General features: G+C 38.8%; 1 protein-coding gene across 1 annotated transcript; it reads right to left on the minus strand.

The window, feature by feature from the left end:
• Positions 1-397: 397 nt before the first annotated feature.
• On the minus strand, positions 398-12,932 carry tmprss5 (transmembrane serine protease 5). Its single transcript, XM_053320213.1, has 13 exons — positions 12,747-12,932; positions 6,399-6,537; positions 5,689-5,769; positions 4,562-4,675; positions 4,041-4,176; positions 3,681-3,794; positions 3,530-3,573; positions 3,192-3,354; positions 2,862-3,046; positions 1,585-1,683; positions 1,316-1,458; positions 1,021-1,173; positions 398-406 (listed from the first exon to the last, which is right to left on the minus strand). The coding sequence occupies exons 1-13, from the start codon at positions 12,930-12,932 to the stop codon at positions 398-400; spliced, it is 1,566 nt and encodes a 521-aa protein (XP_053176188.1).
• Between the last annotated feature and the right edge of the window lie 2,991 nt (positions 12,933-15,923).

A 15,923-nucleotide genomic window follows, 5' to 3' on the forward strand; every position in this document is an offset into this window, starting at 1 on the left:
TGTTGTTTTTGTGGAAAATCTTTATAGGACTTGTAACTCCCCCTAGCTCATTTTGTATGTTTTTATTTACTTCTGCAAACTGAAAAAATAATATTTTCATCATTGTGGGCAAAAAGATATGCTACTATTGTTTTTACAGTGAAGTCAGTGAAGAAAAAGAAGAGAAAACTTTGCAACTCTATAATGACACTGGACAAAGTGTTATAAGAGCCATAATTTATATTAGGTACATGAAAAATACAACGTAAAAATGCATTTTGATGTCTCCAGCCTCCCTTTGTGTATACATGATATAACGGACAATTAGAGTAAAAATATTGACTATTTTAGTATTTAAAAGTTATTTTTAAGTTTATGTAATAAGTAGCATCCTCTGCTTGTGGTGCTTCATCCCCCGTCAGTAATTCTGCAAAGAGAAATCAAAATTATTAACAATCAGTTTGAACAAGTCCAATTATATTACATTGTTCGGTTTCCAATTCCTTACTTGTTAAAAACTTGTTGTTTAAATCATGATAATGGTGGGCTATGAAATTGATTAAGGCTCTCTGACATTTTTGAAAAAAATTGTCATATTTGAGTTAAGTAGAAGAGGCAATATCTCAATTTTAAAATACTAAAAAGGAATTGCACATTTTACTTGCATAGTAGAAATGCATTTGCAGTCAAATATAAACTTTAAGTATTCATTAGGTTGCAAAATGGCCCCTCTCAGAGTGTTATTTTATATTATAAGATATATTATTATATGTTGATGGTTGAGGAGGAGCTCATTTTATATACTTTATATAGTGTTTGGTTCATTTATAACATTGCATTACATTTTATTAGGTAAACATATGTTTAGTATGTATCTTGATCTGCAAGCTATCAAGAAGCTAGCTGTTTGGTAGATGTATTGGGCTAAAAAGCACAATAGTTCCCTCTGAAATTTAGTCCAGTAGAAGTATTAAGTAGCATCAACAGTAAATACTTAAAGAACTGTACCTAAGTACAGTATCTGAGTAAATGTGTGTGTACCTCAATCATTTCATAGATCCAGCCCAAGAATTCAGCCACTTTGGTGTATACCCCTGGATGGTTGGGCTCAGCACAGCCTGTCCCCCAGCTGACGACCCCCACTAGCCTCCATATGTTGTCATCCTGGCAAACCAGAGGACCCCCACTGTCCCCCTGGAGAGGTAAATATAGATGATGAAGGTGACACACTGACCCAGCATTTATTATGGCAACGTTTCACAGTAAACAACTCACAGAAGGTAGGATCAGTCTTTAAAACGTCAATACAAGGTGCTGTTCAAAACAAGCATCTGACCTGACATGCATCCACTTTTCCTTCTGTGTATCCTGCACAAAGCATCCGCGGCGTGATCTCTCCATTGTACATGCAGGAGCTGTTACACTTCTTTGTGCTTATTATGGGAACCGGTGCCTCTTTCAACGTGTCAGGTGAGTGAACTGAGATAGAAATCACACATGTACTGTAAGGGCTACTCAGTAAATACTCTTGGTACACGCAGTTATGATGTGTGAATGAGACTGGAAGCAGATGTTAATTTGTTTTAGAGTGGAGTAGAGTCTTACCACCATCAGGCTGTGTGTATCCCCATCCAGAGATCCAGCATTGTGTACCTCCTGGAAGATCATAGTCGTACTGAGGCAAACACACAGGCCGAATGGTGTCTAGTTAAAGTGGAAAAAGGAAGACATAGACATACAGTACTAAGTTATTTTTTTCTGTTTCAGTTCTTGTGATAGATTCACAACTAACTGACAGTTGACTGACACACTGCAAGTATGCATTTGAATACTGTGTACAGAATTTGTGCTGTTCAATGTTGTGGTTTCAGAATGGGATTTTATGTTATGGTGCAACATCGGCAGCATCATGTTTGCATATGTGTGATAGAAAGTGTCGATTTCATATTATTGTTCATTGTTGCAGCAGAAATTTGTACTCACGACACACCTGGAATCAGCTTCTGTTAGCAAGTTTAAATTTAGCCTTGTTACCAACTAAGTATTTGCCAATTTACAGATGACTTAATTAAAACAGTGCATGACACAAACTAGCTCATAGAGATGACTTCTGACCTGTCAGCTGCCAGGTGTACTGTGGCTGATTTGAATATTGTAAGAGGTCGGGTGGAATACGGTTGACATATGTGACAGGTCAGTAGATCAAAATCATGTTTCAAAAATTGGGAAGGTTTTATACTATCATTTACAAAACACAACATATCTCAAATTGAAAAACATTTAACTAATAATCAGGTTGTGAAGTAACTGCAAGAATACTATGTATTGATACTGAAACACGCACATTTCTCAATATAGAAGTATAAAACGTGGTTATTCCTATATTTCTAAGGCCTGGCAGTTCATTTTGATCTTGTTTGGCCCCAAAAACTGTTACTGTATCTTGGGAAAATACAGCTTTTGATGCTCTAGTGATTTCTTGTTTACATACAGTAGATTGCTTTTGCATTCCTACCACATTGATACAACTCACTTAAATTTAGTAAACTAAAAAACTAAACATTTAGGGATGACTTTACACACAGATACTGTAGTAGTGTAGTGAAGGATATTATTATAGATATTATAGATTATAGTGAGGGATTTATAAATAATTGGTGCTGCCCAGTCCTAGGAATGATTGTTCATACTTATAAAACATATTTTTATACATATAAAAGGAGGAGGATAATACTCTTGTGGTGCTCTATTTGGGGCTTGTTTGCTCATAAGTGTCAGTACAAGAAAGTAAAGTGCTAAATTGAAGTCATACTGTACATTTGGGATTTCTCTGTTTTAGAGTGCTTTGTTTGCAGAGTTTTCAAAGAGGCTTTCAAACTGACCCGAGAAATTCAGCGGAGTCCGCAGTTTCATCAGGGCTATGTCGCTGTCGTGGCTCCTGTGGTTGTACTTCTTGTTGTAAATGATCTTCTCCACAGCGTATCCCGTGTGTTGAGCCATTTTAGCAGAGCTGCGTGTCACAATGCCAGCGTAGACCACCCAGCTAGATACCTGAGGTAGCCTGTAGCTGACATTTGAAGAAAAGAAAGAGGGGAAAGGATCACAGAGAATTGTCATCTGTCCTGTGTGGTGCAGCTGTTAATGACTGATTATTCTCCTATGTGAAGTCTGTAACCTCTGACCTTTAGTGCTGAGAAGGTCAGCAGTCTTACTTGTGCACACAATGGGCAGCTGTGACGACCCATTGACTGGTGATGATGGAGCCTCCACAGGTGTGGCGGTTGCTGTAGTAGAGGCTGACCTGCCATGGCCACCTGCCCAGCGTGGCCTCCACTCCCCCGATTATCCTGGGCAGCTTCGCTCTTGTCCCACACTCTACACAGAGATCCATTCATCAAAAAGGAATTGAACTGGTCATAAAGTGCAGCGGGAAGTGCTGTCATTCACTCTCTGCTATTGAAAACAAGCTTTTTCTCAAGAATAATCTAGAGACTACAGGATTTGGTGTTAGGTGCAAGGTCAAACATAAAGTGAAGTTTAATTTGCTCACCAAAACATTGCAAAGCGATAACCTTCCCTGTGATGCAGCTCCCCCTAAATGAAAATAAATCGGGTAACTAATGATGCATAATTAATGTGTTAGTAGCCACAGTTTCCTCTCCATCATTATGAATACGATGTCCTCAGACAAATTGCTTTACCTGAACTGCCACATATTTTCCAGATTGCTCTTTTGTTCGGAGGTAATTTGTATGAAGCCATCAGTATAGTTTGGCCCAATATCAGTTAGATTCACTCCTTTATGCTCAGTCAGTCTGTAAGGAGACAAATATGCAGAATGGGTGGGAGTGACTTTTAAGATAATTCAGACTCATAAGGTGTGAAGCAAGATTGTAAATGAGGTATTAGCAGATTGTAAATAAGCCAAGCATTCAACCTTGTCAGAGCAGGCTAAGATTATACTGTAAGTCAGTGAGTGGGCCCGTGAGTTTCAATCTATGTTAGAGGCTAGAGCAACAGGGAGGTGGTGATGTGTGATCCTGTAAGGAGTGCAGACCCACCTCAGATATCCCAGCTGTCTGCAGACCAGTGTTCCCAGTGAAGAGTTCCACCTCTCGTAGCACACCGGCAGCCAGGTGGGGAGCTTCCCCAGCTGGATCTCCAGGAGGGAGTTCTCCGGGCTGATTCTGTAAAACACTGAACCTGATTGATTGAAAATCCCTCCAGAGACAAGCTCTCAGTCAACAGTAATGAATGAGCCTTTTCTAAGAGTGGGAAATGATTAGGAAAAACGACGAGTATCTATGCTAATGTAGTCTGTACAAACAGATCATTATTTGTGATGTTTTCATGTCACTCAATGGGTATCTCTCAAGAGTGAGCAAAAGGCAACAGGAAGCAGCTGTCGAATGATAATTTTGCGACTGGTGAACTCAAAATCACTTCACAGGTGAACTATGACCCAGTGTGATGAATTGCATAACAATGAGCAACCACACAATCCTGCTCTGCTTGTTAATTCATGAAACAATGAAATAAAGCCTGCCTCCAATAAACATTAAAGACAAGAGGCAACACAGACCTTTCCTGGGGTCAGAGATAGAAATCTCCTCTGTCACATTGCAGAAGGACGTCTCCTTAGCATCTCCAAGTCCCACTGGACTCTGAGAGGAGGAAGGCCTCAGTAGCAGTTTGACTAAATGTGGTGAAGACAAACTGTAGTTAATGAGGTGGTCAATCAGCAGCAAAAACACGTTCACGGTTACTAAATATTTCCAGAATTAGTACACAGAACAGGCAAACGCTGTCTGGTAGAGCAATAAAATATTATGATGCAGAAGAGGAACGTAATGAAATATTTTCATAGCTGGCAGTGCTGTTGTTTAGGGAAAAAAAGAAAAGCTCAACATGATTTATGTATTTGTTTTTTGCCCATTTCCTCTGAGGGTACTGCAGCAATTTATTAGTGTACGTCAGTGAAATTTGGGGACATATGAAATGAAATCAAGAATGCTCAAAATCAATGCAGCATCAATACAGCAACGGACAAGATATCCCAACCTTTAGTGTGCAGTGCTGCCTCTATGAAGTATCCGTTTTGACGTGGTCCTTAAAAATATTTTGATGAGCAGTTATCAATCAAAATAATGTGGATTTTCATTTTTGAAGGCACATCCACAAAGCTTTGATAATGTTGAATGAAAAGTTATGAATTATTTTGCACCCAATAAAGATTTCACTGAAGTACAAATGGGTATAATGTAACATTAAATATTTAAACTAATTTCAATACTTAAATACCAATATGTTAGCAGATATTGGCTTATTGCAGATATATCTGTATCACCAGAAATTGCATTACCACAAATTACATTAATGTTGATTAATGAAGTTAAGTTTGAGATCATTTAGAAACCGTATCAGTCAGATCACTGATATGTTTTTTTTAACTGTAAAATAGTCCTCTTCAGACTTAACAAACTAATTGAGATAATCAAGAATTCATTAATGTGCCTTTCATCTGCAAATATAGTTTTTAAACTCTCAATCAGCCTCAACTGTCAATATCAATCAGACTCCTCTGTGTAGAGCAGAACTGACCTGAAAATGCACAGTTAGTCATACTAGTTGTAACTTTGCACATCGGTTTCCAGTTGGTGATCACTGTTAAGCTCATTTAGTCATTCTTTCTCAGACACAATGACTCACCTAGAAACCAGACACCTACAGCTAAGCCTCCCAGGAGTCCAACCGCACACAATGCTGCCAGGAGCCTCACCAACCTGTGAGCTAAATCAATGACGAAAACTGGAATTAATGTTGTCTGATCTCAGCTATGAGCTCAGTAGAATTATTAAATGCCAACTTACATATATAGTACATTGACACACAGCACTGAGAAAATTGGAGAAAGTAATAAGCTATATCCTACACATGCACAGTACTTTTAACAGTTGAAACAGTGTTGCTGTACTTCTTATCGCTGCAGATGGTTTGATTGGTAACACTGGTTCTACTAATCTCCCATATTTAGTGTCTATAAGCAGTATATAAACATTTAATATGTGTTTTAAATAACACAATGTGATTTTAAGCATATATAAGCACATGTTAAGTGTTTATTAATAGAATATAGTCATTTAAAATCTCCTATGAAGACATATTTTATAATATTACGCCTGTGTTTCGCTATATTGTCATTCATTGTCTGCTTACAACTCCATAATAGTGTAATAAACCATTTAGTAAATGTTTAAATACTGCCTATAAATTCTAAATTGAGGCGCTTAAAGTAAAGGGTCTTGAGGATGTCATCTTTATTGTTGGGGTATTATGTTTCTGCAGCATTTTTACAGTAATAAAGCAAGATTGTTGTTGTAGTCAGAGGTTTAATGCCACTCATCATCACTCAAGCTTACTGTGAGTCGTAGAATGAATCCCTTTTAACCAGCTCTGCACTCCCTTGGCCTCTTCAACTCCTGCTGTTTTCTCTGAGTGAAAAGATTGACTGACAGCCGCCGGGTTCTCAATCACTGATAAAGTGTCTCCATCAAGACTCTGTAAGAATTACAACGGGCACATCAGAACTCATTCACTCCTTGTTCTTACTGATGAAGTTTTGGCAGGTTTGCTTACTTGGGATAAAAGCTACCTGCTGAGCATCTGCTTCTCAACAACAGAGCGCTTGTCAGGCTCTGTTGGATTTAATTAGAAGCACTGTAATACTGGATATTAGCTGTCACTGATCAGTCCAGATGTATGGAGTCAGAGCTGTAGGTGTATACAGGTGTATGTCTCACATCTCCAATGTGAGTGAGGCACAATTAGCGAGCTGAAACCTCAGCATGTATGTGTTGCATATTGTTCGATGTGTTACCTGTTACCACTTCTCAGAAATGTTGTATCATTCTGGACTGAAAGTGTGTTTGTTAGGCCAACTATCTCAAGGAGCAGCTGTTTCCATAAGCAACATATTGAGAGCATTATGTTAATTATAATAAACCTCTCTATAGACAGAAGATGCAGACTTGGTATAATACAATTACAGTACAAAATCCATCTAAATAAAAGCCATACCATCTGCTCTCTTGTATTATTGTAGCACTTGAGTGTAGCTAAACATGTCATTTTAGCAACTGAAATTAGCATTAATGCAAAAGCAATGTAGAAATGTAGTACAGCTGTACAGAATTATATCATAAAAGTGCACATGGAGTATAAAAATATTATACATGAAGGGAAACTAGTGTGATACAAGTTTACTGTCAGCACTACATGTGTAGACAGCATCTGTTTCTGTAAATTGTGAGGGTGCAAGTGAAGGTGACAATGTGAGAGAAGTATTTTTCTAAGAGGTGCATACAGCAGACAGATGGAGCAAGGTGTAGAGAATATTTAGTGGTCTCCTCTCTTACCATGTTTTCCTAGTGTGCTGTCCTGAGGAAAAGGCAGCGGTGTCCGGGCTCATCTGTAGGCCTGTGCCTGAGGTAGAGAGGTCTGTCCCGCTCACAGTTGGTGCACCATTTAACAGAATGCAACTCTGGATTTTCCCTTCACAAAGAGACAATGAGGTCAGCAGCGGTGCAGAGAATGAGGCTGTTGTTTGTCCAGGGGGGTCATGGGGCCTGTGGAAGCAAGCTGAACCAGGTCTTTGTAGGGGGGGAGCATCTCCAGAGATACCTCCAAGCTGACTATTGAGAGGACACCGGGTGTTGCTAGGTAACACTTTTTACCCGTGCCAAAAGATTGTCTGTTTTCACCCAAGACTTGTTATTACCTGACAGTTTGTAGGTGCTGAGAAAAGGTCATTATTGCAAATTGTTGAAAAGTCTCATATCATGTCAATGCCTGTCATTTGGAATCCAAAGCTATCGTCTCTCAACACTCAAGAACAAAATGAAGTCTGCTCTATCTGCCCGCTGACAGATGAGACTTTCTCTTCTCTCTTCACTTTTTTCAGCCAGCACACACACTGTTTCTGTCAAAACATTATTTCTGTATTTCAAATATCTTTATTCCCCCCCGCAGTAAGTACAGCAGCATAGTTGACCTGAGTAGTTCAGAAATGAATGAGTTACTCTAAAAATAGTGAGAATAATTGACAACTCAGACAATGAAGAGTGGGATTTGAAAACGGTGGGAAAAAGCTTGAACTCAGAGATCAAAGCCTGTCGTCACTTCACTTCCCAGAAGAAACATTGAGATTTTATTGAAAAAGAATAACTAATTTGATTCTTATTTAAGTATCTCCCATATGTGTGGTGTGGGATTAATTAGGAGTCCAGGTGAAGGGAACAACTGCCAGGAAGAAAAATTCCTCCTCATCTGACCGCCAAAGCCAAATCCAAGAAATGGCCCGAGATCTATTTGGCTCATCTAACAGGTGTCATATGGAATTATTTGGAAATCAAACACAGAGGAATGAGCATTACAGCAGTGGTGTAATTTGCATGCGATGGGGAAACAGCCGAAATTCATATCACCGGAGTTCTGAGGTTAATAATGTTTGATAATATTAGCTTTGTTCTGAATTGTTGTGCTGCAGGGGCAAAGTCAAGTCAAGTCAATTTCATTTATAGAGCGCCAAATCATAATATAAGTTAATATTATGGCACTTTCCATAAAGAGCAGGTCTAGACTGCACTTTTTACAATAGTATTTACAGAGCAAGCACTTTGTGACATATTGAAAGTTCTACTTAGAGATGGATAGTTGTAGTTGTAGTTATAATAAATAATAATAATATTAATAATAATAATAATAAGACAAGGGCAGTAGGTGGTTAGCAATCACAGATCCAGATACTACAGCTTTAGAGGCAGAAATATCTGCAGAAAGCACCAGGAGGAGAGAGGAGAGAGACGAGAAAGCACAAAACTACAAGAGAGAGGAGATGCTGAGTCAGTAACATGCATTCATGTTCCATTAATGCGTACAGATGGAGATGGAAAGGAGGAAAGGGGAGCTCAGTGCCTCCTGGGAAGTCCCCCCGGCAGTCTAGGCCTTGCAGCATAACTAGGAGCTAGTCTAAGGCTGGGTCGGCCCAACCATAAACTTTATCAAAAAGGAAAGTTTTAAGCCTGCTCTTAAACGTAGAGCCCCCTCTCTACGTTTACCTGCCCTCCAGACCCAAACTAGAAGAAGGTCTCATAGGAGAGGAGCCTGATAGCTGAAGGCTCTGCTTCCCGTTCTACTTTTACAGACTGTAGCCTGCATACAGGGAGCACAGTGTTGTAGTGGGATAATAGGGTACTATGAGTTCTTTAAGATATGATGGTGACTCGCCATTAAAGGCTTTGTAGATGAGGAGAAGGATTTTACAGTATCTGATTATTTATTTCTCACGTGTCTATGATGCATATTTGTTTTCGTGGAATAAGTTATCATATGAACAATGAACCAAGTCAGTTTCACAACAATTTTCTCTTGTTTTCTTTGTTTTGTTTCCTTTTTTTTGACAAAATGAACAAAAGCAACATGGTGTTTCATGATTTTTAATACCATCGCTGCTTTATCTGGTCCTCAGTTGAAAGGAAGTGCTTATGAATAGGAGGCATTTTACAACCAGTTGCCAGTTTATCAGGTACACCTACAGTGGTTTTAATGAATGCAGTCTAATTCAACAGATTATAAATCGAACCTTCATGAAGGTTAAGTATTTAGAGGGGTATTGATTGATTGAAAAAAATAATAATTTTAACTTTTTTAACTGTTTTTTTTTTTTTTTACAAAAAATAGAAAAAACCTACATACAAGATGGGTATACAGCACCTGACATTGTTACATCAAGTTATTGAAGTAATAAAAGAAAGACAGAGGCTATATGAGGATATATACAAACCAAAGTAGTCCAGTTCTTCCTCTCACGATACCGTCAGGAGTATGAATAAAACAAACAAAACAAAACAAAACTAAAAACAAACAAAAAAAAACCCAGAGAGGAGGATCAAAACCTCAGTACAGAAAAAATACAAAAGATATCATACTAAGTTGGTCATTTAGGTCTCATCAAGTAAAGCCAAAAATGACTTCCATGCTTTCTCATAATAGTTTGGTGCATTCTCTCTGTTAAGGCACATGTTCCATCCTAGAAACACAAACCATTTCGTTGAGCCACCTCTTAAAGCAAGGGGATGATGGAGACTTCCAGTTGAGTAAAATCAATTTCTTGGCCGCTACCATGCCTGTTTTGAGAGTCTGCTTACAGTGGGAAGGGATGGTCGATGTCCCTTCAGAGGAGCCAAAGATAACCAGGCTACAGTCTGGTTGAATGTTTATTTTATATTGCTTAGAGAACCAATTAAATATGTCACTCCAAAAGTTGTCCAGTACTGGGCAGTACCAGAATAAGTGTGAGAGTGAAATATTCAAGTATTCTATTAAGTTTAATTTTGGAATAATGCAGTCTATGTTGTGGTGCTTTTTAAATGTGTTTTATCGTATTTGGCATCGAAACAGAAAATGAACCAACTACACTTTGATAATCAAGCAAGCGTACAACATTTTTCAGGCAAAAATGATAGATGTTCTCTGTTTCCAGCTCAAATGTGGGGATTTGTTTCTTTTCTCTGTTTTATGTCATTATAAAGTCAATATATTTGGGTTTTGTACTGTTGATCAGACAGAGAATCAACAGACATTTGAGAATGTAATTTGGGGCTTTTGCTCATTAATCAATAAATGACCACACTTGCCTTATGTTCATCTTTTGATCAAAAATTTTAATCTCATCAGTAAATCCCCCCCAACGTGACCACAACAATAGCAGTCTGTCACCTTGCATGGGGTGTGTGTCTGGGAGGGGGTCGGGGGGGATCACAGACTCCCCAGTGTGAGCTACATTCATTGATTTATTCATGTACCACAGTCTGAGGCTTCACTGTGAGGAGACTGGCTGCTGCCCAGTTTGGAGCTGCATCTATGTCTCTCTGCTCTGAGGGGGAAGCACTCTCCCCGTTTGGTGTAGAGAGATTTGATCATCAGCTCCACTCTTATCTCAGCCATTACTATGTGTGCCTCTTTCAGTGTCCAAACATCAGATGTGGTCACTTGGTCCCCACACATAAATCCCACTGTAGGTTCTAACAACAGTGAAGAGGGAAGCTTCTTTTAGCGCTTGGCGGTTTTGCCTTGATAGTTTTTTTTGCCAAAGTCCAGCCCACCAAGGCATTTAAAACGGCCTCACTGATGTGTGGGATATGAGAGTTTTGCCAGTGATGCTGTTGGCCGCAGTTCTCCAGCAGAGATGGCCATTAAAGGCTGGACTGCCCACAGATGCAGACAGAGCAGAGTGGAGTGCACCATAGTGGTTCTCAATGTTTTTCATCTGATGAACCCCCATAAAACTAGAAACTCTGAGTCCTGGAACTAACAATGTTTAGGCTTTGTCTGAAGAGGAGGAGCATGTAGCTGTAGCTTAGCTGGTTATTCCATTAAACCTGCATTTGAAAAGGGAGATACAGAAGGCAGACTTTCTTCTTTCTTTTATACTTTTGATCCTTTTGTACTTTTGTTTCTTTTGGTCCTGGAACCTAGTTTAAGTTTTGTTCTGGGATGTGCGCGTCTACTACACACCATTTTTAATGTTTAGGCTTTTCATGAATAGGTCTGATCTGGTTTGAGTGGCAGAAGAAGGACATTTCAACCATTTATTCATTACTTTTTTCCATCTTTTCCCACTTTGCTGCCTGCTTGCTAACTAGTTTTCTTGCACTCTACATCACAGCCTGCCATGTTACATCTCAGGTTGATGGAGGTTGGTTGCTGGTAGTGTATTGATTGGTGCAACTATAAATATATTATAGTAACACAGCCCCACACCAATTTGTTAATGTATAGTATGTGTATGTTATTTGGCAACTGCAGAAGTACGTCCAGAGGAAAGAAATCACTATAATGTAAATAAAAAGCTCACCCCAACATCAAAATGTAAAAAAAAAGTTGGAAGTTATAATTACCAGTTTATTGACAGGTGTTTTGATAATATAGACCATTTACAAGAAATGAATTGAAGTTATAAATATTTCCTGATGCAGTTATATTTGTAAACAAAGCAATGAAATACAAAATGTTTATTTTTCATTCAAATATTTCTGTTGGATTTTCAGAACATAAATGTGCAAAATGGAAATATTACAGATTTAAGTGACACTAGCCCATACAGAAATATGTGATATCAAATGAGAGTAAAGAAGGAAGTCCTGCTGTGCACACTAATTACATTAATTTGACCAATTTAATTTGGAAAATGGGACAGAAAACTTTGCCACATATGATCAAACTTTCTGGTTGAACTCTGAAAGGAATGCTGTACCTGTTTTGAGTTTGAGGGGTGTCATTCCAGGTGGTGTTTATGATGGTGATTTGGACAGCATGCAGCGTATAAACAGCCACAGATACTGTACAGCCTGGTTAATGGTGACATTTAAGGCCTCTGGCACCACTCCAGAGGCTTTCAAAGTTAGGATCAATAACTCCACCACACACGTTTAAGATATTAAAACCCCCCCATGTCCAAAACTCCAGCTGCATAACTGACGGTAAAATGCTCATTTTGATTTCTTCACTATGAGTTAAAAACAATGACTGATTGGACCTTTTTAACTTTGCCAGAGCATGGCAGAGGCTGTTGGCCCTGCTTGTGTGCAGTGTCATAACACAGTCATGTTTTGAAGAAGCAAAGCACATTGAAAGCTGTCCAGGTCATGATGCAGCAGAGGGTGAGGGCAGAACCCACTGATCTATGCCCCCTCTATCACAACACACACTCTCTCATACACACCATGCCTCCTCTCATCTGTGCTCCAATGACTGTACTGATCTGCTGGCTGCCAGTTGAGCTCTGCCTTCTGTGGAGCAGTAAATCCCCTGTGCCTGAGCCATGCCTGCAGTCTGGGCTTGATGTCAGCTGTGGTCAGATACTGCCCTCTGGTGGCCGATTTGAAGACTTTCATTTTCGGATTTGGTGAGAATAACCTTGCAGTGAAGTCTAAATATAATCTGGATTAATTTTCTGTAAATATTAACAATACCACATTCACACACGTTTGAAGTATAAAATATTATGCTTACTTGCTACTTGACATATAGACATTTACCTCCTTTATCATATTGAACAAGTTGTAGTTATTATTGGAGGCCAGAGTGGATGAAAAAACGTGAAAGGTCACAGAAAAGCACCTGTGGCTTTTACAGAGTTGTTATAAATCGTGGACAGCTACTTTAATTAGAACATGTCAGTGTGCTGCTTTCAGTAATTACGAGACACTATATTTGAGACAGGTCTGAACATGAGTATGCCCCTCATCACAGCCACTAACCGGTATACAGTTGTGCCTGTATTGAAAGTGGCAGGATGAATAAATACCTGTCATGTATGTGTTTGTGTCTTGTCTTGTACAGGCTAATGATAGCGAGGGTGGGTAAGAGCAGAGCTGCTCCCCACCAGATGGTGGGTAATGTGGTTTGCTTTAGCTGCCCACCACGCACACTCTAATTAAACAGAGGAGATTACATACACTGGCTCCCACTCAATCTGCTCCTCCACTGAGCGTGGCCTTGGACTGAAGGCGGGGTGGAGGGGTGACAGAGGTGATCGTCTGTTTTGTCAGAGTTCTCAGAGTACTCAGAGATCACATATTTGCTACAATGCTAAAATAATTCATAAGGAAATGAAAGTAGGAGAACGCGTCATACTAGACTGACAAATCAAATGAAAACATCTAAAAGCTTTTACCACACTTTTCTTTTTTTTAAACAACTGCTGTTGATTCTCTAAATACCCTTGAGCAAGGCACTCAACCCCCATCTGCTCTGGCTATGAATTCAGTGGTGAACAACATCTGATATTGGATCTACTGTAAAGCTCTGAGGTAATGGAGGAACCAGAGAGCTTTGGAAAGAGTTATCAAGCAATTAATTAACTGACTGATAAGCATAAAAAAACTGTAAACAGGAATTAAATGTGGATCATCCAATTAATATTAATTAGCATTGAATGAATGAATAAACCTGTCACTTATACAGTTATTTAAAACGATGGAAAAATAGATGTTGTGAATGAATTTGACATTAATGTTTTATAAAATGAAATTGATTCTTGATTTCACAAATACACAACAGCTCCTGAAGAAGTAATTAAAAAGGGTTTTCTCTTCTATCATTGCAAGTTTAATTCACGGATTCATCTGCTTCCTTTTCTGTTTGCCCGCTCTCTTATCAGTGAAGAAGCACTCCAGAGTCCTTGTGGTGTAAAACTTTATGTGCAGTCATATCTATCTCGTGTTTTTACTCACATCTCATTTTCTATCACCCAAACTCGGTAATGGTCCACGTTTTTTTGAAGCTGATTGAGATAAATCATGACTTCTGTGTTTACACTGCCAAGAAGTTCAGGAGTTTGACTTTTGTGGCCTCATCCTGCACCTGCTGTATTCTTCTATATTCCTTATGACAATAAGGAATATATAATGGTTCCCAGCAGTTTTGGGTTGCCTTCTTGTTAAAGTGTATTTAGTGTGATCTGTGAGTGATTTTACCTTGTCAATCTCTAAAGAGCTAAAACTAAAAAGAAACATTTAAAAACACATAGTTTTATGCAGCACAAATCTGTTTTTGTTTTTTGCCCTTGTTAATCACCTTGCGACCCCTTAGATTGACTTGGCGCCAATCCCCAAGTTGGGAAACACTGCCTTATGTTTCACCGCTGTATAAACAGTAAAGTGTTCAAGAGCATTCAGGTGACCTGATTAATTTACTGAATCTCATTTTAAGCATCAGCAAGAGTTCTCTTATATTATCTCAATAGCATTTACACATATACTCACAATGTTAAGGCTGTTGTTCGGTGGGAAATGAGTTTAGCAGAGAAAAATTGAATGTAGTCATAAACTGCAGCTATAATGAATCTTAAATTATCCCTGTGGCGAAATTGAGTGAGCTGAAAAAACACAGAGTGCTAGGAAACAAGAGAGTGTGATCATTGCAGAGAGAAACTGTAAACACTGCAGGCTGGAGTTTAACTGATGGGATTGAAGTCATATAGCTAGAAAATAGATTACACAATAAAACACTCGATGTGCTCAGAGGCGACTTTATGGGAATGATAGAAATGGAAAGTGAAGGAATGTGTTGCAGTGGAACAATAACCTGTTCAATCCCAAAGGCATTAGGTAAACATAAAAAGCCAATATCACAAATATGTACAGTAAATGTTGCCAGGACTCATAATTAAGAGGTCTGACTGCGTTTCAGCAGTCTCACTTTCACTGTGTGCGGGGAGCATTGGCAGACCTGATAGACTGATCCTTAGCTCCTTCCACATCTGGCCAGCTGTGGCCCTGGCAGAGAGCCATCAGAGGTCATTGCAGTGCCTGGAGTCATTCCAGCTGTTTGCAAGTAGCCCAGATGACACATAAACTCTATAAACAGCTTAAGACTGTGAAGGTTTGTGGCAGGAGCCAATAAACCGGTAAGAGGGATCAGCAGCAATGTCTCTGCGCTGTAAAAGAGAAATGTTGAGATTGAATTAGGAGTTAGACCATACAGCTACCATTGGAAAGGGGTGGAGGTGGGGGGGGGGTATTTCTGCAGTCTAAAGGGTACATGGAAAGACTGTAAAGTAACTGAACTAATCCAAATGAACAGAAATTACAATTAACAAAAAAAATCTACATATTAAGTCAGCTGTAACATCTGAACACATGTTGTGGTTGAGTGTGTGTGAAAACTAGTTACCAAGTGAGTAATGAGTTTAAATAGCCAGAGTACACAGATAAATATTTAGAATAATAGAAAGTCTATTAACCTAAAAGTCTGTGTAAAAATAAAATAACACAATGGTTAAAATAGAAAGCTAAAAGTTGTATAAATGATTGAACTTAAAATAACCTAAAAGTAATGAATGAACAATTGAAATCATTGCACTTTTATATAATCAGTAGGCA

This window comes from Scomber japonicus, chromosome 6 (genome assembly GCF_027409825.1).
Source record: "Scomber japonicus isolate fScoJap1 chromosome 6, fScoJap1.pri, whole genome shotgun sequence".
In the NCBI taxonomy this organism is placed as follows: Eukaryota; Metazoa; Chordata; class Actinopteri; order Scombriformes; family Scombridae; genus Scomber; species Scomber japonicus.